The sequence below is a fragment of the Perissodus microlepis genome, chromosome 7 (assembly GCF_051167445.1).
Source record: "Perissodus microlepis isolate ML-2025 ecotype Zambia chromosome 7, ASM5116744v1, whole genome shotgun sequence".
NCBI classification, from domain to species: domain Eukaryota; kingdom Metazoa; phylum Chordata; class Actinopteri; order Cichliformes; family Cichlidae; genus Perissodus; species Perissodus microlepis.
In genome coordinates this window covers 52,520,890-52,545,663 of record NC_140467.1, presented here as the reverse complement: position 1 = coordinate 52,545,663, position 24,774 = coordinate 52,520,890, and the positions used below count along the sequence as shown (strand labels likewise).

At 41.0% G+C, this 24,774-nt stretch overlaps 3 protein-coding genes across 3 annotated transcripts in view; 1 reads left to right on the top strand and 2 right to left on the bottom strand.

Annotated features, from left to right (window-relative positions):
- Window positions 1–7,943, bottom strand: part of cwc27 (CWC27 spliceosome associated cyclophilin) — a 31,093-nt gene extending 23,150 nt beyond the window's left edge. Inside the window, exons 1-10 of the mRNA XM_084935858.1 lie at window positions 7,733–7,943; window positions 7,508–7,604; window positions 6,983–7,095; window positions 6,728–6,871; window positions 6,458–6,556; window positions 6,269–6,372; window positions 4,248–4,317; window positions 3,993–4,072; window positions 3,860–3,902; window positions 3,608–3,783 (exon numbers count right to left, since the gene is read on the bottom strand). Coding sequence (XP_084791984.1) covers window positions 3,608–3,783; window positions 3,860–3,902; window positions 3,993–4,072; window positions 4,248–4,317; window positions 6,269–6,372; window positions 6,458–6,556; window positions 6,728–6,871; window positions 6,983–7,095; window positions 7,508–7,604; window positions 7,733–7,774 — 968 coding nt within the window. The 5' untranslated portion in view covers window positions 7,775–7,943. The remainder of the gene's footprint in view (window positions 1–3,607; window positions 3,784–3,859; window positions 3,903–3,992; window positions 4,073–4,247; window positions 4,318–6,268; window positions 6,373–6,457; window positions 6,557–6,727; window positions 6,872–6,982; window positions 7,096–7,507; window positions 7,605–7,732) is intronic.
- Window positions 7,944–8,385: 442 nt separating this feature from the next.
- Window positions 8,386–14,436, top strand: ppwd1 (peptidylprolyl isomerase domain and WD repeat containing 1). Its single transcript, XM_084935856.1, has 11 exons — window positions 8,386–8,545; window positions 8,663–8,765; window positions 9,626–9,729; window positions 9,886–10,006; window positions 10,126–10,573; window positions 10,659–10,849; window positions 11,040–11,229; window positions 11,316–11,497; window positions 11,580–11,661; window positions 11,745–11,927; window positions 14,232–14,436. The coding sequence occupies exons 1-11, from the start codon at window positions 8,413–8,415 to the stop codon at window positions 14,373–14,375; spliced, it is 1,881 nt and encodes a 626-aa protein (XP_084791982.1). The 5' UTR covers window positions 8,386–8,412; the 3' UTR covers window positions 14,376–14,436.
- A 187-nt stretch (window positions 14,437–14,623) lies between these two features.
- On the bottom strand, window positions 14,624–24,579 carry trim23 (tripartite motif containing 23). The gene is made up of 11 exons (XM_084935855.1): window positions 24,432–24,579; window positions 23,648–23,810; window positions 23,118–23,239; window positions 22,750–23,028; window positions 22,487–22,669; window positions 22,190–22,405; window positions 21,907–22,041; window positions 21,660–21,789; window positions 21,433–21,543; window positions 16,905–17,029; window positions 14,624–16,824 (listed from the first exon to the last, which is right to left on the bottom strand). Exons 1-11 carry the CDS (start codon window positions 24,528–24,530, stop codon window positions 16,645–16,647), a joined length of 1,743 nt encoding a protein of 580 aa, XP_084791981.1. The 5' UTR covers window positions 24,531–24,579; the 3' UTR covers window positions 14,624–16,644.
- Window positions 24,580–24,774: the final 195 nt, after the last annotated feature.

The window sequence follows — 24,774 nt, the reverse complement described above, 5'->3', positions numbered from 1 at the left end:
TGTACTTGTCACAAGGAGGCTTTGAAATCAGTTGTTTAATGTCTCTTTGGCTCTGAAGAGAGTTTTGTAACAAGTGAAAAACACTTATCAGTTATACAATATTGGGTATTCTAAGTTTGGGCTTGTGCTTAAAGTTTAAATGTGAAGTTAGCTGTATCATGGGAAAAGGAGGATCTAGTGGTTTGTTTGGAGCTTTTCAGATACTATTGACTAGGACTTTATGGTCCGAAATTTCTGAATTCTGACCTCAAAGTTTTCCACGGCAAATGTAAAGAATCAAAATGGCTGTGAGCAGGAACTTTCTTAAGTTCATCCACTGCTACTCATGAAATCAGGGTGCATGATATTAGTCTTAGTTTCTTAATAAGAACTTCAAACTTCCATCATACTTCTTAAAGCAGGATGTCTAAAATGTATGGCTTCCAGGTTATATCTAACAGCATAGGAGCAGGAAGATTCTTCAGTCTCTGCTACTTTGATTTAGACCATTCTTTTTAGTCTGTCTTGTGAATCGCCCGACTTCAAATTTCCAACAAAAATTCATAGAGTATTCCCTAAATAGGAGCAGTTTTTCCATAGCTTCAGTTTCTCTCCCTTCATAAAAACTGTATGAGGATGATTCTTCTTTATATCTCGTGTGTGAACTTCACTGATGCTTCTAGTTAGGGCTGCAAATGTTCTGACAGACACACAGCTGTATCCTACAGCTGTCAGCTTTGTGTTAGGACTCTGCAAACTGAAGCCACTAAAGTGGACGTTTGGAAATATTTATGGTGCCTTTTGTAAACAAATGGAATTATACAATTCCACTACCAGGATATAGCCATACTCCATGACATGTATTCACTATGTTAATGTGGAATGAAAGTTATCCAGATTAAAAATCCAAACATTTAGCATTAACCAGTCAGAGTGACCCACCCTCAAAAAACCCTCGAAGACAAATGCAAACAAAGAGTCACACTTTTGAAACACAAAAAGATCCTGAATTCGCTCAAACACTGAAATGAATACCTTTGCATTCAAGCATCAAATCAAACTATCAAAAAACTTCACACGCAGATTTATTGACATTTAATGTATAACAACTGGTTCAGGACTGATACTTATTGTTTTAAGTATTTAACTGCATTGTTTTTTGTTCCATCATATTTTTTTGGTCCACAACCACCTCTCCTTTTTGAGAGGAAAGGTGGTTGAGAGGTGATTTAACATTATGCGTAGGAAGAGGCAAGCAGACATAGTGTGCCTTCTTGAGAAAGAGAGAAAGCACGTTTGCCTCTATTTGTTTGTGGTCCACACCTGCTCCCATGGACACTGTGGAAAAGCTTATAGGCGAGTATAAGAGAGCTGCGCATCATTCAAGAATACTGTTTTCTACTCCTGCTGGCCAAAACAACCCTCAGGTCACAACAGCTCCTAGTGGGCAGCCCACTGAAGCTCTTGTCTAAATATGGTCGCTCCTGACACTGGAAGATCAAGAAAGAGATTACCATGAAGATAAACTACAGAGGAGGCTGTGCCTGTCTTTTATATAGACTGTGGTTAAAAAAACAAAACAACAACAACAACAACAAAAAGACTTCTGGAGCAATGTTCTTCGGACAGACAAGGTCAAAGTGGAGATTATTTTTGTCAAAAAACAAGCACAGCATATCAGCGGAAACACCTCACACCAACTGTCAAGCAGGATGGGGGAGGCCTGATAATATATACTTGTTTTGCAGCTAAAGGATTTGGGCACCTAACAATCACTGAGTAAACCATAAACTCCTCTGTATACTAACATACTCTAATGTCAAATGCGAGGCCATCTGTTGACAGCTAAAGCTTTGCTGAAACTGGGTCATGCAACGGGACAGTGATCCCCATCACAGCCGCAAATCTACAACAGAATGGCTGAAAAAAAAGAGAAAAGAATCAAGGTGTTGCAATGGCCCAGCAAAGTCCAGACCTCAATCTGATTGAAATGCTGTGACTGGATCTTAAGAAAAACGTGCATAAACGAATGTTTGCAAACCTCAATGAACTGAAGCAATGTTGAGAAGAGTGGGCCAAAATTCCTCCACAGCGATGTGAAAGATTGATAGGGTCAAACACAAAACAATTATTTCCAGTGAATGCTGCTAAAGCTATGATTGGGTGTACTAACTATTTTGTAAGACTACACAGGGTCCTGTAAAAATGTATTGTGATAACGTATTTGTAATTTAACTCATTTCAAGCCAAAGCTTCAAATATTCTCTGGATCCAGCTTTTGAAACTGGATAAATCACTACACATGAATAAAAATAACCAAGTTGGCCCTATAACTTTTTTTCATAACTAATTGGGCTCACTTTTATCTAAAAATCTAATAAAGATTAAGGTTCTCCATCTATTTCAGGTTAGAAATCTATCACATTAGAATGCTTAAATACATCTGAGGAATATTTTAAATAAATCCAGTTAATATATGCCTGTTAAAGATAAATGTTTTGCTACTAATGACTTAAAAAGGGGTATCTATTATGCATTTTCTTATCTTCTGTGACATATATGGTTACAATGGTGGGTGCTCAAATTAAACATGACTAAAGTTTCAAATAGTGACGCCAAGGTATGAACCACTCCTCCCTACGTGCCTCAAGTGCCTCAGTCTGGAAACCTTCTTTCCAGTATGGTGAGCAAGTCAGCATCAAAGTGGCTGTAAGGGTGGCACTAAAGGATGACAATCTAAAATAGCTCACGAACAAGTAACACCAAATCTAAATTGTTAAATATACATTAATTTGTACAACAAAGTCCTCCAGCAATCCAACCACGACTGCTCCAGAGAAACTGCAGCATGACTGTTCAAGAGGATTTGCTGCTGCAGAGAGGTACTAATTAATACGAGCTAATGATTGTTTCTACTGTGTCTAGGCCACTGAGCTGTTAAAATATTATACAAATCCTTCTCATCTCTCTTGAATTTGTTCTTGTTGTCATGAAATTTCAAGATTAGGTCAAGGTGGAGCTAAAACAACGACATTTTTCTAGTAAAGATGCTAAAGGTTTACCATTTCCTGCTTCTCATAAACTGAAATTTGGTGCTTTTATTTATCACATCTGAATGAAATTTGTGGGTTTCAAATTGTTGTTTATCATTGTGTTGCACTGCTATGTCTTTAGGAATCTCAGACTAACAATTACCTAATTGAAAAAAGAAAAAAATATGCAGCTATGAACATTGAAAAGTAACATTTTGTCTATTGGACTCACTAAATATTTTCCTTGTCAAAAAAATAAAAGTTATAATAACAATCAGCAATAGGTAAGGTTTAGCATCATCTATATATTACATAGTCCAATAGCTCCCCCACCAGGATGTCACACCACATTACAAGTTCAACAACGACCATAAGACGCTGCTGAAAAAACTATGAAATACTATTTTTTTGTTTTTAGCAGCCATGTAATTTTAACTACACACAACAGTTTTTAGTGGTAAAATTTTTCAAAATACATAATTTTAGAGAGATCATTATGCAGTAGCTACGTTTTAAAATTTTCTAGTAGTTCAGTTTAATTTATTTGCAGCAGGGTTGCAAAAAAACAAACAAACAACCAAGAAAAAAAAACATACCTGCGGCTCATCTTTTTTTCTTGCTCCTCTTCAATGGGCTCTGCCACTTTCTCTCCACCCTTTTCCTTCTTTAGCTTTTTACTTATGAGCTCTCTGATCTTCTCTTTCTTCTCCGAGTCATATTCCTCATCTGTGTCCATGTCATCCTCAACATCATCATCAGCCTCGTCACCTGACTGGAGAAACACATCAAAAACTTAATGCAGATACTTCGCCTCTGAGTGCAAATGGAGGAAAATCTAAAAGACTTACCAAAGCTGCATCACCAGATGCAGATGCTTTTTTCTTCTTACCCCTGTGAGCAGAGCCAACGTAGGTTCAGACTTTTTAATAATTCAAATTTAAAAAGGAAATTAAAATAGTTTTATAACTATTAATGAATTACTTATTAACTGCTGGAACAGAGCTCAGTCTGGGATCATCTTTCAAAAGGTCATGGCTGCTTTTGCTTTTTCCCTTGAATGTCTATTTAAAAAAAGAAAAGAAAAGAAAAGAAAAATGCCCAGACAACCGTTATTTACATGTCTATGTACTTTTTGAAATTTCTTAATATTTCTAATATACACCTAGTTATGATGTGCGAGTGGCACAAGAGTAAATGTCAGAGGTGCCCACATATAATGGTTTTATGATCCAGTACCTGGCTGACTTGGTTCACCATCTCCTCATCTTCTTCAGCTTCCTCTCCAAATGATAAAAGACTGAAATTCCTGCAAAACACACCAACATGGGTAATTGCAGGGAAATAACATATTGTTATAAATCTTTATCAATAACATTATTGGCACTAAAAATAAATTAAACATGTAGCAAACAGTAATGAGTTTAAAGAGGACCTATTAAACTTTTTACCTCTAGTTCAGGCTATCATTCAGGTTCTTCAAAGAGAAGAACAGGAAGTGTTGCAACCTAGACTAACAGTATGAGGCCAAATATACTGGACCAAACCTGCCAATCTTTGCATTCAGGTGTTTTAAGTCACATTGCCACAGGTGTATGTAAGCCATGCAGTCTGCCATGCAGAATGGTCGCTCTAAAAAGCTTCATGACACGGAGCATAGACCTGAATTAGGATCAGCAAGTTAATTTGTGAAATTTCTTCCATCCAAGATATTCCATGATCAATTGTAAGTGGCATTATTCCAAAGAGGAAGGCTTTAGGAACCACAGCAACTCAATCACAGCGTGGCAGACCATATAAAGTTACTGAGATGCTGAGGCACAATGATGTAATCATCAATGCTCTGCTGACCTAGAAACTACAGAGTTCTCAGCCTCACATCAGCACAATTATGACGTGCTACTGGCTTCGTGGCATGGGTTTCAATGGCCGATCAGCTCCTGTAGGTGTAACGTGTAAGTAGCCAGACACTTTTGTCCATATAGTGTATAAACCAGGGCCAGAGGTTCAAATAATAATGATAATAATGATGTTAGCACAGGTACAATAAATCCCTAGGAGCCAAGAGACCAAAAGCAGAGGTTTCATACTGACCTAAACAATCTGTGTGAATATATTGTTTTCTAACATTTTAACACCAACATGTACACAAAACACCAAAGATCAGGGATAACAGCACATACACCAATCAGGCATTATGGCCACCTGCCTAATATTGTGTTAGTCCCTGACTCGACAAGACTCCTGAAGGTGTGCTATGGTATCTGGCACCATGATGCTAGCAACAGATCCTCTAAATAGAATTTGGATGCCAAGTCAACACTTAAAACTCACTGTTGTGCTTCTTGTCCTCAAACCATTTTTGAAAAATGAAACTGGCCTGATTGTAGGTGTAATGCAGGTAAATGATGCACATCCACGTAATTCATCAGACCAGGCCACCTTCTTCCATTGCTCTGTAGTTCAGTACTACTGCTTGGTGCTTTCTGTGGTGGACAGGGGTCAGCATGGGCATGCTGACTGGTCTGTGCCTATGCATACACAACTGTACAGTGTATTGTGATTCTATCAGAAACAGCAATACATTTTTGGCAGTTTGAGCTACAGTATCTAAACTGTTGGATTGAAACACGGGCCAGCCATCACTCGCGCCTCAATAAGCCTATAAGCCAGGCCACCAATGACACTGACCACTGCATATTTTTCCTGCTTCTAACATCAATTGGGGGAGATAAAGTTAATTTTCTGCCTAACATATCTCACCTACTAACATGTGCCATGATGAAGAGATAATCAGTGTGACCACTATCAGTGTTATGCCTGATTGGTGTATGAGAAGCATAAACAGCAGCTCAGTGGACACTTTCACTGTTTGTAAACACTTGATTTCACTTCAGAATAACTTTGTGGTCTATGACCTCTGTAGTCTTCTGGCAGGTGATAAGCTAAAGGAGCAACAACACTGGGGTAACTAAAAAAGTTGGCATATAGAATGGGTTACCTTAAAGGTTCAACCTTTTTTACATAAATGATGAACCATAGACCAAGGCTCGGTATAAGACTCAGTATAAGACAAATGAGTAATATTTTATACTGTGAATCATGCAAAGCTACTCTAGTAAAGTGCAAGAAAATATATATCTATATACAGATATGGAAATAAGTATAATATATTCCCTTATGTACAAAAATGCAGGTGCTCCTGGGTACAGTCTTGATCTTGTTTCAATCAGAAAGACAGATGAAGGCCGAGCACTCACTTTGTGGCTTTTGACTGTGATTTCTTCGTCTCTTCTTTATCCTTTTCCTTTTTGAGTTTCTTTATTTCACGAGGTATGATGTCATCAAATGGAGAATGTAACACCTAGGAAAGACAAAAAGAAAAGCTTAAATTACAGAAGCTAGATAAACATATTGCTGAGCAGGTAAAATAGAATGAACTAAAATACCTCAGCAGATTTGATCTTGTGAGGATTCAGAGGTCTTTCCTCACCATCACACTCAACTTCTGCTAATCTGAGCATGTTATACACGGTGTCTCCAGTGACCTGGAGTGGGGATTGCAGAAAATAGAAATGGTCAGGCACACTCTTATCACTCTTAGCACATCCTGCCTGGGGAAAACGCCACTCATCTTGGTATATTCATATATTCATTGAAGACAGCATTCAATCATGAATACAGATAGAGAATAAGTCATCATGTTCTTACAGATTTACCTTGCCAAATATGGTATGTTTATTGTTGAGTTCATCTGCACGTCCCAAGGTGAGAAAAAACTGACTGCCATTGTCATGTGGCCCTGCATTTGCCATGGCAACCAAACCCCTCCGATTGAAGCGCAACCTAGAGTGAAACTCATCCTGAAAGGCGAAAGAAAGTTTAGAAGACATCGTATTTTAGTGTCACCTGCTCATAGGAATTAGAAATCCACTTCAGAATTAAAAATAAAATGAGAAGAAAAGCAGCCTCACCTTGAATGGTCGGCCATAGATGGACTCTCCGCCTGCCCCTGTCCCAGTAGGATCTCCCCCCTGAACGATGAAATCAGGCACCACTCTGTGGAACACTGTACCATCATAATAACCTAGAAGATCAAGACATACTGTATACTAAAAAACAATAAGGCAACAACAGTTCCCTCAAGAAATCTGAGCCAACAAGGACATTTAAATAAAGACAGTGCTCAGCTGAATATAGTTTCTGGGATTAAAAAAAGTCTTATGTACACTCATAGCAGCCATTTCTCTGCTTACAAGAATTATATAAGTAACTATGGCTAAGACTCAACATTTATTCACATTTTAGTCCATCAATAATCTTCAAAATAAGATAAAAACATGACACTTACACGCATCATGGCCTAATGCTTAAAGAGGCTAGTTTTACCAAACCAATATATTTTAAGGGCACGCCTGGAATAATTCGGCCTAATTTAGCGCAAACTGAATTTGACGTTGTTCTCCAGTGGTTTCTGCACTTCCTTGGTGAATTCTTACCTTCCATGCACAGCTGCACGAAGTTCCTGCATGCTTTAGGAGCCTCCTTGGACCACAACTCAATGTCAATATCACCTGCTGTTGTCTTTAACAGGACCTGCGAAAAGACCACGAAATTATACATTCAGAGCTAAACAGTGTTAGGAGTGGCTAGCTATTGGTGCCTACAAATCCGCAACATTATGCACGAAAAAACTGAAGTTCAAATTGTAAACTGGCGCTTACCTTCCCATTTGTTGGTGGCTCTTGAATGTAAATGTTGCTCATCCTGCCGCTACGTTTCTGTGTTTTGTTAGCAGAATAAAAAATATATTCTCACACGATCTGAACTTTGGGTTCCTCGAAACTACAGATAGTAAAGTTTGTTACAGTAGGTAACTTTAAATGTGATACATTTCACATTTCACTCTTTACAGCCATATTGGGGATACATGAGTTGATTGTTTACTTCCGAGAACATAGGGGGTTTCGGTTTAATTATTGATTTTCTGTTCCGTCTTTTTCAAAGAACGTCACTTAATTTGTTTTTTTCTGTTTCCATAAAATACATAAAAAACTTTTATTCGCACGTGAATCAAACTCCGAGAGTGTTGATGACAAAACAATCCAAAACAAGCTCGGTACTTCACCCCGAGAAACAGATTTTTGGATCGCTCCTAGTGCGCTATCACAACAGCCCCTCTGGAAACAACAAGTTCCGTGTAATTACAGCGTAATCTCATTAATCCCAATAATTATTCATTCTTGAGAAAAAGTGAGACACATAACACGTTGTTTATAATTAATAATTGCAGAATTTTAGCAACTTGGACTTGAAACAAAAACAACTGCACAAAGAAATCAGAGATTTAGGCGCTGAACGGAAGTACCGTATTTACGGAAGGACCACACGGGCGATCACGGCAATGGCGGCTACTGAAAAGAATGTGGAACTGAAGCGCAAAGTAGATGATGATCATGATGGGGATGGGGACGAAGAAGATGCCGAGTGGGTTGGACCCATGCCAAGCGAAGCCACAAAGGCAAAGAAAAGGAAAGGTGGGATTCTGGCTGTTCATTCGGCACACTGGCAGCTTTTTGCGACTGCTCTCTAATCACTGCTAATAAAGCGCCAAACGCCGTCCGTTAACTTCTGTGTGTATTTGTTTCTCTCAGTACTCGAGTACGAGCGTGTCTATCTGGACAACCTCCCGTCGGCTGCAATGTATGAACGGAGCTATATGCACAGGGACGTCATCACACACTTAGTTTGTACAAAGTAAGTCAGCAGCTACAAGGAAACTTTCCTTTATACGTGAGGAAGCGTTTCCACTTTACAGCACTACTCACTTACATCCAGCTTATTAAACCACCTTAATAAAAGCGATGCAATGTTAAAATGCCCAAACTATCAATTATTAGTATTGCCAGCATACTTCATATTCCAGGATTTTCTTTGTGCTGATCCAGTGTTAGCATTCATGCTTGTGCCAACGTAATATGTAAAAAAAAGTCAACCTAAAATGGTGACGTTTATGATACCATCACCTGGGAAATCTAAACGAAGCACCAGAATTTAGTAATTCTTTTATTTAAGAGTGGGCAGCCGTTTTAATAATTATTATTGATGTATTTTCTATCATTCCAGTGACAAGTCATGCCAATTTCCTGCAGCCTTCTGTTTATAGAGGAACCTTGCAGGCTGTATTACTTGTTATTAGTTGGTTGTGTCTGTTCATTGTTTGTTTGAAAAGCCACTGAGTGCTGTATCTGTAATAACAATGAAGTTCCATCAGCTGATATAAGCTGTGTTGTTTGCTGTTGACCTGTGAGCTTGTAAGATGACATTTTATCATCAGTAATGGCTAACATTTATCTGTTGGGTCTTATCACTTTTAGCCTGAAAGTGTATTATTGTATTATTATCTGTTTCCCTGGCATAAATTGAATGACAAAACCCCCAAAACAAAACAGGCAAACAAAGAAAAACTTCGATGCATCCATATTCGCAATCCTGATTTTTTTTTTTTTTTTTCTCTCTACTTCAAATAAAGATTGTCTAACTCCATCAGTAGATGGGATGTGGATGGGAAAAGTGGGCCGAAGCTGAAATAACGCCATAACATTGTGCTGTTTCAGGTCAGACTTCATCCTCACTGCCAGCCAGGATGGCCATGTCAAATTTTGGAAGAAGAAGGAGGACGAGGGGATAGAGTTTGTCAAACACTTTCGAAGTCATCTCGGTATGAACTTAATTTGTGATAACTTCTTTTTAACATTCTGAGTGGCACTGGACTGAGAGGAGGTTATGGAGACCCGGTGCATTGTATCTTATAATATAACATGTCTTTAATGAGTGAAAAAGATGTGTATAAACACTGTTCTTGCTTTTTGCCCAGGTGTGATAGAAAGCATTGCGGTCAGTGCGGAAGGGGCCCTTTTCTGTTCCGTTGGTGATGATCAGGCCATGAAAGTATTTGACGTGGTCAATTTTGACATGATCAATATGCTGAAGTTGGGGTGAGTCTAAATGAAGATTTTCTGGCTAGACACAATAATGTTTTTGCTGCTGATAGACTTGGAGTGCAAGTTCTCCTTTAATTTGATTGGTTTCTCTACTGTGATCTGTCTATATGTAGCTTTCATCCAGGCCAGTCTGAGTGGATCTATAATCCTGGAGATGCCATCTGCACAGTAGCCTGCTCAGAAAAGTCCACAGGGAAAATCTTCATCTATGATGGTAGGGGAGGCAACGACCCCCTCCATGTCTTTGACAAAATGCACTCCGCACCGCTTTCCCAAATCCGCCTGAATCCCAAGTTTCGAGTCATTGTGTCTGCTGACAAAGCGGGAATGCTGGAGTACTGGACAGGCCTTCCAAATGAATTCAAGTTCCCCAAACATGTGGATTGGGAATACAAAACTGACACTGACTTGTATGAATTTGCAAAACACAAAACCTATCCCACCAGCCTTGCCTTTTCCCCCGATGGGAAGAAGATGGCCACCATCGCTTCTGATAGGAAAGTCAGGATCTTCCGATTCCTAACAGGAAAACTAATGCGAGTGTTTGATGAATCATTAACGGTAACATGCCATTCACCTTTCAGCCTGGATAATTGCTAGCGTTATGAATTTTGCACGCCAATCACAGCTGCTATATGTGTGTTAGATGTTCACAGAGCTGCAGCAGATGAGACAGCAGCTTCCTGACATGGAGTTTGGGAGGCGGATGGCTGTGGAGAGAGAACTAGAGAAGGTGGATGGTATCCGGCTGGCAAACATCATCTTTGATGAGACTGGCCACTTTGTTCTGTATGGGACCATGCTGGGCATCAAGGTCATCAATGTGGAAACCAACAGGTATGCTCGCAAATGAAGGTGGAGACTGAATCACAGTTGTGTTTCGTAATAAAATAATGTTTAAGAGATGTAAATGAGTATTCTAATTGTAGTATACAAACTAATGAAATCAAATGTGATAACGTCACCACTTCACATACAGAGTTATATAGACATATAACTCCCGAGCCCTGTGTTTCTTGTTTTCTAGATGTGTGCGGATCCTTGGGAAGCTAGAGAACATCCGTGTGGTTCAGCTGAGTTTGTTCCAAGGTGTTGCAAAGGCCATGCAAGTGGCACCCACTGTGGAGATGAAAGCTTCTGACAACCCTGCCTTACAGAACGTAGAGCCTGACCCAACCATCTTCTGTAGTGCTTTTAAGAAGAACCGCTTTTACTTGGTGAGACAGAAAGGCATTCATTTCAAAGTGACAGCGCTGCATTTTTTCCTATCTTACTATAAGTTTTTTGTCGTCTCGTTTTGAAGTTTTCGAAGAGAGAACCAGAGGATACCAAGAGCGCCGATTCAGACAGAGACATCTTTAACGAGAAGCCCTCAAAAGAAGAGGTGATGGCCGCCACGCAGGCCGAGGGCCCCAAGAGAGTGTCTGACAGTGCCATCATCCACACCACTATGGGAGACATCCACATCAAGCTTTTCCCTGTGGAGTAAGTCCTCAGTGTGAATGCTTTTGGCTCCTCCTTTCACTTTAGAAGACAGGAACAGAACTTTTCCTCTCTTTGGTTTTAGATGCCCCAAAACTGTGGAGAACTTCTGCGTCCACAGCAGGAATGGATACTACAATGGCCACATATTCCACAGAGTGATCAAGGTACGTTGTCCTTTTTCTTTATGAAGCTTGGCGATCAACTGTGTGATTCTGGCTCTGAGTGTTTGTCTCTTTGTCGTTGACAGGGCTTCATGATTCAGACTGGAGACCCCACAGGAACAGGCATGGGAGGAGAGAGCATCTGGGGAGGGGAGTTTGAAGACGAGTTCCACGCCACGCTGAGACACGACCGCCCATACACACTTAGCATGGCAAACGGAGGCCCCGGCACCAATGGCTCACAATTTTTTATCACTGTGGTACCCACTGTAAGTAGCCCAACTAAAACTACTTTCAGACGTGTATTTTATCATTGTGTGAATAAGATGTCAATTTACTTTTCTGAAAATGTACGACAGCTACATGTAAGATGGTGACATTACCATTTCAAACTTCTAATTAGAATTATGGTAAAAAGAAGATTATATAAAGTACACCCTTTATTGGCTCTAAGATTTTATTTATCAGGTCATAATAAAAAGAATTTAGGTAATTGGGTAAATTAGCTCAATACAACCTCAGACAAAGAACAAAATATGACACTGGCTGATATTCATTTAACAAATCTCAGGACTTATGGTCATAATGTGTCAGGTTTGGTGAAACCAAATGGCATGGCAGCGCAAACCGCTCACATCAGCTCCTAAACATGTAATTGGTGAGATGATGGTTAGACTTGGGCAGCTTTCAGCCATTGACTTGACGGTGAAACTTCTGTGTAAACCAAAGTTATTCTAGAGTCAAATGTGAAGCCATCTGTCTGACAGCTAAAGTGAAAGTGGGTTGTGCAACAGGCAAATGATCCCAAGCACAGTGGCAAACCTACTACAGAATGACTAAAAAGAAAAGAATCAAGGTGTTTCCATGGACCACCCAAAGTCCACACCTCAACCTGCTTGAAATGTTGAAAGGTTGTATTTACCGAAGTGCTCATAACACCTAGATAATGTTTTATTACATCTTGATATGTAAAATCTTAAAAATTACTGTGCACTTTCCTTTCACCATAACTACAGATGAAGTCATAATTTTAATTTATATTAACACACCGTTTGCAATGCAGCAGAAAATGCAGGATTCAGCAAAGTCTGGTGTCGTTCACGGAACAGCATCAGTGTCAGCAATCTTGTAACGTTACATGTAAATGACCAAGCAGAGTGTTGGGTTTCATTCTGTTTCTGTGTAACATGGCAACAGTAAACACAAATGCTGTCAGGCACTCAGAGTGTAATGGAAGCCTACACAGACCTGGTGCGTCACATTTACCAAAGTTTTCAAAATCCACAACATCACTGCATGAGCCAGACTCACGGTTTAATACGCAAATTATTCTAAATGGGGGGTGAAGTTAGAGATAGAATTACTATAGTTTTGTTTTCTTTTTTTAATTTTGCGTTTGTTTGTTTTTTATATATAGTTTTCAATTTACTTTTTATAAATTGCTAGTTTGAGTCTTTTTGTTGTTATATGGGGGATTTTTTTTCAGGATAAAGATTCTGTGTTGACTCTATGCAGAGCTTACTACGCATAATGGGTAATCAGCATTTATACCCGTCTTGCTTTGCAGTTTTGGTGCCAAAACTCTAGTTAGCAAATCTCTTCCAGTCAATTTAAAAGTATGGGGAGAAAATAGTTACCAGACATGAATAGGAGTAAACAATGACATTGCAGGCTGAACCAAACCACATGTAGCTACAGTTGTCAGAAGAGCAGGGCAGGTTATTGAGTAGTTACTGGTGTATGCTTGAGAAGGTTTGCACTTATAACATAGTTTCAGCATTGGTTTAATGCAGAAACAAAAAATCCACCTAAGTCTCAATAAATGTGCACCAAAGCCTCATTTTGCAGGTTGTGTTGACAGATTTGATCTGACTGAGACTTAAATTTAGTTAGTTTGGGGTTAGTTCTATCCATCCATGCATTTTCTTAGCTGCTTAACAGTTGAAGGCTCTATATGGTATTCAAATGGGAAGGAAGGACTCTGAAATAGAAAGAAGACCTGAGAGTGCAAATGGCAGCAGCTCAGAGAGGTACTGTGGAGTGAGGTTGTGAATCTCCTTAAATGCGAGGAGCAAAATCTTGTAATCAAATCTACCAGAAGTTGGTGGAGCTGCTGAAGGACAGCTGTGGAATCCAATGGAAGGAGTTTTGGTGATGATGCAAGCAGTGGTTGAAGTTGTATGGACATTAGAGGAAGACAGAAAAGAGAGAGAGTTAGAGTAACCAAGGTGTAAACAAGGATGGCAGTACTGTTAGGTAAGACATACATACTTTTGGACTGTGGGATGAAGCCAGAGTACCCGGAGAGAGTGTGCAAACAGCATACAAGAAGGCTCCACCCAGATGCTGAATCCAAGCCCTCTCGATTTGACGGTGCTAACCTCTGCACCACCCTTGTTTAACTTAGTTGTGTTTTTCAAATGTCTTGCTTTTTGCCTTTTATTTAACTAAAATGCTTTTTATTTAGTTAAGGATAATGACCTCTGTCAGCAATGGACAACAAGTGCTTATAAGATCAACATATGTGTGATTTTTTTTTTTAAATTTCTTTATGTGCTTCTGTTTTTCTGCAGCCCTGGCTTGACAACAAGCACACTGTGTTTGGGAGGTGCACTAAAGGCATGGAGGCAGTCCAGAGGATCTCCAATGCCAAAGTCAACCCGAAGACTGACAAGCCATATGAAGACATCAGCATTATTAACATCACCATAAAGTAATTGTATGCCTTTGTCATGTAATGTACAGCGATTTATTAAAGAAGACCAAATGTTGTTATAAGAGTGTCTCCAGTTTACATGTCGAAGTATCATCGGGCAAGATGCTGAACCCTGAGTTGCCCCGATGCGCGTGTGTGTGTGTGAGAGAGAGAATGATAGAGACAAGTGCTGTGTGACTGTGTGAATAATATTTGTAGTAAGAAGTGCTTTGTATGTTCATCTTGAGGTGTTTTTTAACTATCAGTCACTTTACCAGTCGAATAAATTTATTATAGAGCATCACATTATGTATAATTTACAAAAGCCATATTCAAGTCCACTGGTAACAAAGGTTTCAATGCACTTTGTGCTTCTACGTTTCCAAAAAACCCCAAAACAAATTGAAATGATGTCGCAAACTATGCGGCAAGGCTTTTCACACGTGCATTTTTCTTTTTGTAGTTGTTTAAATATTTTTATACATAAGTACAAATAGTTAACATTACATAGCAATGAATAAAGATCAAACTCAAATGATGGTTCCTCAATAACAAGACAAGTGTAAGTGTTAGGTTTAACGTTTCACTACTTTCACATTACAGAATTACTGAAGGCTGATTAACGGTGTACCATCTTAAAAGCACTCCAGAAAAACGAAAACATAAAAGAAAACTTGTGTAGGATAGAGGAATATTTTCACGACTTTTTTTTCTTTCGCACTGAGGTTAACACTCATAGTCTACTTAAGAAACAGCAGGTGGTTCATTTGCTTTCAAATGGAAACTCTGGAGCGAGGCGGCAGACGAGTGCAGTCGACAAATTCTGCGTGCAGTACGCTCAACAAAACGGAGGCAGAATCGGTGCATTTAAAAACTGTTTTTTGTTTTTTTTTTTTAAACCCACAACAGCTTGTATCAAAGTAAAGTCTGCTCGTCCCGCTCATCAGTGAGCTCAGTAAACAGTTGCTTAGTAACAGAAAACACTACATTCAAACCAAACCTTACCAGCTGTGGCTTTTAAATATGTTCACACTCTTAAAAACAAAACAAAAGACTTTGCACACAAAGATCCAAAGAAAAAAATCAGCTGCTATTGCTTACGGTAGATGACCAGGCAAAATCTGAACGTTAGACTGCTTGAAGCCACTGTGTTCATTTAAAGTAGACCTATTATGCTTTTCCTTCCTTTCTACTATTTGTATGTTATTGGTGACATTATAATAAGTTTGGCTCTTTATGATACCAGCGTGAGAGGATATCCTAATATGGTCATGGCAGGCATACAAGTTGTGTAATGTGTAAGGGTGTGAATCAGAAGAAAACAGCTTGTTGCAGACGTGTGGCAGCCAAAGAATCCTGAATTGAAATCTATGGAAGGAAGTGGAATAACTAGAACTTCCATGGGGGAATAAAAAGCTTTTTGAAACCTTACTTTGGAGCAAAGTCCAAGTGGTGGGACAGACTGTCACCAAAGCCCCAGTATAAGATGACTATGTAGTATTCTGATTTGAGAATCATGCAAAGCTACTCCAAATTTAATCAAAGACTAAAATTATGGAGCTGAAAGTGTGCATAAGAGGTCCCCTTTACACCATAGCAATGTTTCTGTTCCATCTCACTTAACCTGCAAGTGTACTGGAATAAACTGAAAGGGGACTAAAGTCAACTGTCAGGACGATTTGAAGCGCACTAAAAAGCATACATAAATGATACTATCATCACAACATGGACCGGTGTGCATTTAGTTCAGTTCAAGGTCACATATTTGGAGGATTATGGTGAGTTAACATGTGGGGTAGAAAAAACAGACACAGTTCACTTTGTCAGGGCACAAGAAGCATGTCTAACATTTAACTGGACCTAAGTTCAAAAGCTATAAATGCCAGATAAACAGCTCATCACCTAAACTATGAAGAAAAAATGAAGTGTGTAAGCCACATGAAGGCATAAAGCAGGATGGGAGGACGTAGTCTCAACTCAGGATTTAGGTCCAGTGACTATTTCTCAGAGGTCGGGAGTAGCAGGAAGGGCAGGCTTGAAGACATATTTGTAGTTCCCATATTACGAAGCTAGAGAAGATATATACGTCTTTTGTTTTTTTTGCCGACAATGGTGCTCGGAGATGGAAAGGTGGAGAAGTCGGGTTTAAAGCTGCAGCCTTGTAGCGAAGCTCATGTTAAAAAGTTTTTGGAGAACTGATGAACCAGGCTCAGAGGCTGGGGGGTTTGTGTTCAGATTTCAGGGGGTTGGGTGGAGAGTGAAAAGAGTCCGCATGTGGAGGGAGGAGGCATTTAGGCGACGTCCAGGACGCCGGCAGCTACCAGCTGTCTGGAGAGCCAATCCAGCCCCTCGTGGAGGCCCATCCCGCTGCGGGCGTCACAGCCCTGAATGTGCCAGCTCCTCCCACAGCACAGCTTGTGCAGACTTAGCAGCTCCGTCATCTCCTCCACAGACACAGCGCCGGGAACGTCCTGTAAAGTGGACAGGTGATGCAACCTGGCATCTCTGAGCTTAATCAAGATTACGTGTCTTTTTTTTTTCTTTACACTACCTGTTTATTTGCAAAGATGAGCAGCAAGGCATCTCGCAGCTCCTTCTCTGTCAGCAGTTTGGCCAGCTCACTGTGGGCCTCCATGAGTCTGTCCCGGTGGCAGCTGTCAATCACAAACACCACCGCTGCACAAATATGAGAGTTGAAAGAAAGAGATTTACCATTAAAGCATTTGATGATTGGCAATAGTGGTCTGTACACCTTTCTCATCAAGACTGACAACAACTATGGCTATGGGTACAACATTTTGTACATGTAGCGCTAAAAGGCTGACACCACCCCTCTTCTGTTAAGAGCAGTAGGTGCTTTCTCCCCAGTGCAGTCATAGTAGGCTCAGTTCAGGACAGATTTTCCTGTAGAACAGTTAGATTGCGGCTTCTGTCTACATCTGGTTTACTGTTAAAGCAGACCTATGATGCCGTTCCCTTTCTTCCATCATACAAATGCTGTGAAGGCTGATGCTTGTATAAATGTGACAAAAATAAATTCAAATATTTCCTATGAGCTAAAAGTTCAGACTTCATTAGCATCACCTCCCAGGGTGACATCAGCAGGGGGGAAACCCTCACATACTCCGTGGACCTCCAGCAACGGGAAAGCAGTAGCGATGGGCTGAGGGTCTGTCTCTGCACAGCACTGTGGCCAAATCATTACGCATCACAATTTCTCCTTGTGCTGTAGCAGCCTCACACAGAAAAGAGTTGCTGCCCAACAGGTTAGCCTGGCAAGCTAGCCTGCAGTGGAGTAGTTTGCATGGAAAAGCCGCACAGTGGATACACTCATGAGTGGATGTCAAGACGGCCCAAACATGCAATAAGCCTGGGCATCCCTCACTTTCTCCAAACAGTACCACTTTACCGCCATACTTATCAATGCTCATGTCACATCTTGTTCAGATTATTATAATTCTCTTCTCTATGGTCTACCTCATAAATCTCTCCATAAACTGCAGTTAATTCAAAATTCAGCTGTTCATATTGTATCCAGAATTAGATCCACTGAACATATAACAACAGTTCTTAAACAGCTCCATTGGCTTCCAGTTCACCTACAAATCAATTTTAAGATCCTCCTTCTTACTTTCGAAGCCCTTCATAACCTCGCTCTTCCATATTTATCTGATCTTTTCCATACATACTCACCCTTTTGTCCACTCTGCTCTTTTTCATTTTCTCTTTTGTCTGTTATACCTGCTCACCCGACTACCATGGGACACAGAACCTACCCGTAAGACTTTGGAATACACTTCCACCAGATCTCCGCACTACAAACTCTCTGGGAAACTATTGCTACTTCCCAGGGTGAAAGTATTGCTACTAAACACCAGCAACAGGACAGTAATGCAACTGTTTGTATGCTAGTGAACAACTGAAATGTTGGCAACAAAGCGCCTGGTGACAGAGCTGTTCACTTGAATTTGTGGACAGTTTAGCTTAGCACCTAACAGCACAGTTGTCTACAGGCTTCTGTGCTTCTGTGTTTTTTTTAATCACATCTGGCACCAAGTCAGCCTATTATACAGGGAGGCCCTAGCCCCGCCTGACATGGGCATCATTTAGCCAGCCTGTAAGGGCTCATTTTCCTGTCCTATGTACTAAAAGCCCAAAAAGGTAAAACCTAAAATGAAAAATGGAAAGCAACCAATGTAAAACAAAAACAAATCAAGTAAAAACACAATATCCACAAAGGTTTGAAAAATGGCCACATGCTATGCAGGTGGGTGAGAGGTAAATCTTGTTCCTGAGGGGCAGCTGATCACAATAAAGCCTGCTTAAAGGAAAACAGCTAAAACTTCCTGAGGCCCATCACCACACCTCATAAAATAAGGATTATTTTAAACTGTGAGTCAAGCACAAAGCTACTTCAGTAGAGTCCAAGACAAAAACTGTGGAGCTCTCTAATATATAAGGTTATTTGTAGATTATGTTAAGACCAAGTGAATGTGTCTGGTATTCTTCCTTATGAACAGAACCCATGCTTGATGTACTTCAGCCAATGTGCTTGTATTGTCCTCAAATTATTTTAAAGTAAACGACAAGCCTTTCACAAAGTTAATAAACTCATGATAGCTGGAATATGTTAAATTTTGCAAGATAAATGAGGGTTTGCTTTGCTGTTAGCCAGAACCACGCTGTGTGGCCTCACAGTTTAGTGAGGCTGTAAATCAACCTGTTTCTCATTTAGCCAATGTAACCACTGGGTTTATTTTGGTATATTTTTCTAACTTTGTTTAATTCCCTCCCTGTGCTGAAACCACACACAGATTGAAGGTGCAACAAAGACATCTCTTTACACCCCGCCAGGAATTTGAAATAAAAACAAAAAAAATCTCTCTTTTACTAGTACCTCTAGACTATTGTGGTCTGTTGTCTGACCAATCACTCTGTGGTGTGCCGTGATTTCCCTTAACCCATCAGTGGCCACTGTCAGCCGTTCTTTTTTTTTTGTTTGATATGCATGGATCCCGAAGGATGAAACCGGCTGACTTTGGTGATCCTCTGACTTTTCCGCTCACACCACAAAGAGGTTGACATTTATGGTTCAGTCTGTACCATAAATGTCAACTATCTGATGGATTGCCTTGACATTTCCCGGAGATATTTCAGGTCTGCAGAGGATACAGTGTAACAACATTAATGATTCCATCACTTTACCCAGTACTGTGGGTTAGAAGTAGATGGCTGCGAAAAAGATGACAAAAAAAGCCAATCAATTACTCTTTTTTTTTTTTTTTTAATGCACGGAGTCAAAAAGCTTGTCTGGCAAGCAAAGGTCTATTTACTCATGAACAACAATGATTTTTTCCTTCGAACCTGCAATGCTTTAGTGACATGATAGGGATCAAATGTTTCTCAGAAACCTTAAAGTCAACATACGCTGATCGAGGGAAACAGTAAAATCACACACTAATACAGCTCTGAACAGTCAGATACAGTCCCAGTGTCTGTGGAATCATGCACTGGGACATTAGCTAGGATCTTTTGGGTGGGGAGATAGGGCCACCATGGATCAGGCTTGTTCCACAGACCTTTGATTGGATAGGGATCTGGGGAGTTTGGATTCTCGGTCAGTGCCTTGTGCTCTTTGTTGTATGCCCGGAGCCATACCGGAACAGTTTTTAGACCGTGGCAGGAGGAATTGTTAAAAAATGTTTAAGAAGCTGGCACAAAGCAGCAGTTTATAGGGCTGAAAAATGAAGCAAACTCAGAGCTTCAAAAAATTGAAGTAACTCAAATAGCCACTTGTACGTTGGCCCTAAGAGATCAAACAAACTAGAACTTACAAAACACAAGCAACTAGAAAAACGCTACAAAAGCTCACAAAACATAATTTCAATAAGACACAATGGAAATAGAAACAAATTGTGCAAAGCTCACACCAAAAATCAATCAATAAAAGAATTAACTTTTTTCTTTAAATCACAAAACTAAACTGAAGTGTTTTTGGGGAGACGACAATGTGATGGAACTGCTGCGAAAGTGACAGCAAACGGCTAATAGCAAACATGTATCGAGAGTATTATGTGAATTATGTGATTGTAACACACACTACAATGCAACATTTTCTCCCTCAAATCACTGATGAATCTTCCCCTTTTACATGTGTTTCGTTTCAACCCTACACATGTTTTGGTTTCTGTCACTTCTGCAGCTGTTCAGTCACATTATTGTCGCCGTAAAAATATTTTGTTGTGTCTATTTTAATTTCGGTTGTGTGTTTTTGGACAGTTTTTTTTCCATTTGCTGGTGTGTCCTTACATCACAGTGCATTTGACCTCTCACTGGCACCACACCCATGAGCCTGCCTATGAAATGGAGTCAATCTGTAGAGAACTTCTATTGTCTACTCCCTTTAGGGGTCGCCACAGCGGATCATCTGCCATCTTCACCCTACCCTAGCATCTTCCTCTGTCACTTTAACCCTGTCATCTTTCACTACATCTTTGAGTGTTCTCTGTGAACTTCCTATATACCCCCTGCTGACAGCTCCATCTTCAACATCTTTTGTCAAGTATATCCACTATCTCCAGAGCTTCATTCAAAAAATACTGGTGGTCACCAGTGCTAAACCTTTAGACACCTAGCAGATGGATAAATGGATGTTTGAAAATCATATGCTATTTTCTGAAAGTTGACCACTGACCTTGCTATTAAAGTCAGTGTCACCAGGATTAAAACTCCCAGAGGTTTTCAGCAGATGCAAATACAGTATTGAATGACTTTAAAAATCCTACATCGCCTCACAAACTTGGGTATCCACACCACCTGCAATCAGCTCTCTGCTGGACCTCACTTCTGCCTTAAAACTGGACCCAATGGGCACCGTGACTACATTTGTCTTTTATATACCGTCTGTGAGCGTCAAAGTGAAATACACACAAAGCCAAGATTTCCCAGCAAAACTGTGCATTTAACTAGATGCTCCAAGTTATTCACTTCACCTGTCAGTGGTCCAAGTCACACAAAAGTACTAGTTAAATCCAAGAACATGCTATAAATATCCAAAGCACAGAAAGCACAAAACATACCTTGAGTGTTTAGATAATAGTGTTTCCAGAGGGGTCTGAGCTTGTGCTTCCCACCCACATCCCAGATGGTGAATTTTAGGTTCTTATATTCAACCGTCTCCACATTGAAACCTTGGACAAAGATCAAAAGCAAGCTTTATATAGGATAATATAAAAAAAAAAGAAAGACTTGTATTATCCTGACTCTAAAGTGACTCTGTGAACCATTAAACTGCAGGTGCATTTACCAATGGTTGGGATGGGCTGCATGAACTCGTCTTGTTTCAGCTTGAATAGGATGGTGGTTTTTCCAGCGCCATCGAGCCCCAGAGTCACTACGCGGATCTCCATCTTTGGACCAATGTGGACCCTGTTGTCCTGAAAAGACATTTTCAATGTCATTACTACATTTATAGGAAAACCCAAGGCCTTTCCATTTTTTGCGACACATTTGGTTTACAGAAGCAAATTTCTATGAGCAGCGACAGCGTGTACCTTAGTGAAGGTGACTGGGATGCCGGCATCCAGCTGAATGTGATCTGCCAGCTCAGTGAACTGGTGTTGCTGCTTCTGAAGCGTCTCCAGCAAACAGTTGATCTCCTGCTTTGCCAGAACAACTCTGCAGTCGTCCTAAAAGACAAAAGAAGCAACGCACATCACACCTTTAACGGCATTACGCAAGCATTTCCCCAAAATCACCACAGCTTTGATCTTAATTGGGGTGAGAAAAAGAAAGAAACAAGTTCCTAAACTCACCAGTACTCCTCACATCTCCTACCTGCTGAAGTGTTTTCTCACAGTGCAGGCAGGCAGTGGACACCTGAGACAGCAGGATGGTCATATCCTCCTGCTGCTGCCTCAGCCAGATGAGCCTCTCCCTTACATGGGCGTCCACCACGCTCAGCGCCATCTCCTCCTGCCGACACAGGGTCTCGTGCAGATCTGCAAAATAAGCTCGGACACAGGAGCGGGCGCTCTCTGCTGTGCCGGGGACCTGAAGCACACATGGGAAAGATCTAAGAGCCAAAACAGAAGCATGATCATTCGTGTTTTATTAAGAAGCCCTTTGTCTTACATGTTCAGTGTGTGCCATGCCTACTCCATCCTCAACTATCTGCTCGCCACCTTCTATCTGCTGCACGATGCCGACCAACTTCCTCGAGTACTCGGACACCTCCTCTGTGAAAGTTCGGATACAGTGGGCCATGTCCAGAATGGATGCACGAATCTGATTGGCTTCAGTCTCAAGAACAGCATGCTGTTAGGGAAAATACGGCAATATATAACCATATCTTTTTCAGTGACTATATCTAATATGGGAACAAGTTTTCCAGCTACCTTATGGCCCTGGTGCTTGCCGTACTCCTTACATACACAGCACATGAGGGGCCCCGACTGACAAGCTTCCTCCAGGCAGACAAACTCGATGGCATGGACCTGATGCTGTGGGCACAAGGTCTTCTCGTGGGGCTTATCGGCCAGTGGCACCCGCCGGTGTTTGGCCAGTGTGCGAGTGGAGTGGGTGAGCTGAGAGCACTCGCCACACAGGTGGGTGGCACACACGGTACAGTACATGGAGGCTGTGTGGCTCTCATCCTCGTCGCAGCGAATTATACACTAGTTTATAAAAAGATGGATTGAGGATAAAGCATGCAGAAGGTGTGAAGGTGACACATCTCTTATCAGTAAAATCATAGCTGCCTTACTTCTCCCATGCCTTTCAAGGCGTCCTCTGCCATTCCTGACTGGTTAGTCGCTCCATTCTGGAGTCTCTCCAAGAGTTCAAGCAGAGCAAAGTTTTTCTTTAGACCCCAAACTCCAGAGTCCCCTAAGCAAAAGTGAAGAAAGCAAATTCACTTTGAAAGGCAAATAATGCCAGCACTGTACAGCTCCATGCCCTCAAAAACACCCTTAGCCTCAACTGGATCATGGATTTCTGCAGCAAGAATAATGTTTTCTGTAATAAAGACAACTTCAATTTTTCACAACTTCTGGGTAAAAGTCTCTTTTTTAATGGGGCTTGCATGAAGTCAAATAAAGAGAAATGTGCAGATCACAGGATGTTGTTCTAAGGTTCTTAGTTGGTTTTGATAGCTCTTTTTATGCTCTTGTTTTTAGAAGAACGATCAGTCTCAGGATTCAGCCACTGAATTTCACTTAACGATTTATATAGCAGGTATTACACATATGTGTCCGCTATATACACAATGCTGGAAAGCGTGATGACATCACTCACCCAGCTCAGTGACCTGCCTGTCAAAGGGGCAGCGGACCGCTCTGCCATGGAGGGGCAACCGGGTTAGACAGTCATGGCACACCGTGTGGCCGCAGAGCAGAAGACGAGGGACCTTGTCCCCCTGGAGAGAGAAGACATCCTCACAAACACCACATTCCAGCACCTGCAAATAAACCAATACCAGTATTAAAGCACCCGATCACAGGAGGGTACAGATGCCTCTGGGTTACTGCAGAGAGATGCTCTATAAGGTCTCAGACAGAACAATAACTAGTCGGATGCAGTCATCTTGACCTGTAGCGTTACAGCTGGATAACACTTCTGATTTCTACTTTCAGTGATCTTTAAGTGAATACATTGAAAGCAGTACGAAAAGCATCTTCTGACACGATCACACTCTGAGCTGGGCTCCCTCACAGAGGAGCTGCAGCAGTGAACCACAGCTAGCACTGACGCCAACTACCGACGGAAGACCAGCCAGCTCATCTGCTAGCATGATGCAGGCACAAATACCAGCCATGTCAACGTGCACCAGTCTAAGTTTATAATGCAGCGCTAAAAAACGATCGTCTTGTGAAACAGTGTTTACACATGACTCTGGTCCGATCTATAAAATAAAGCTCTGACATCCTCCTGCCAACGACGCCAACGCAGCAGCGTTCGCCCAAAATCAAAAGCGTCAGAGGCAAGCCTGATGTCGGTCATTCGGTCAACATAACAAAATAGCCAAACACCACCGATCGACATGTAGTTGGATCTAAGATTGTAGTGACAACATTACAACCTTAACCGTGCTCCCATTAGCTCCTCTCCCGTGTCGGATACAGGGCTCCATCGTCGCTACGGCGCCCTGCTTGTTTATTCCTGCTGCAGCAGCGGCCATTCTTGGACGACGGCGCAGAGACCCGAGCAGGTTTGAGAGGACAATCCCCAGAAGCACTTCCGGTTTTGTTCTTTTTCGCTCTTTCAGCATCTCTACTAGTATAGGCTACCGTGCCTATATATTTCCAGTCATTTCTGTTCAATTTACGAAAAAATACCCTGCCCCCAAAAATAACCAGGGGCGTTTGAAAATAGCTGAGTAGCGGCAAGATTTTCTCCTGGAAAGAGTTTTTAAAATTAATATG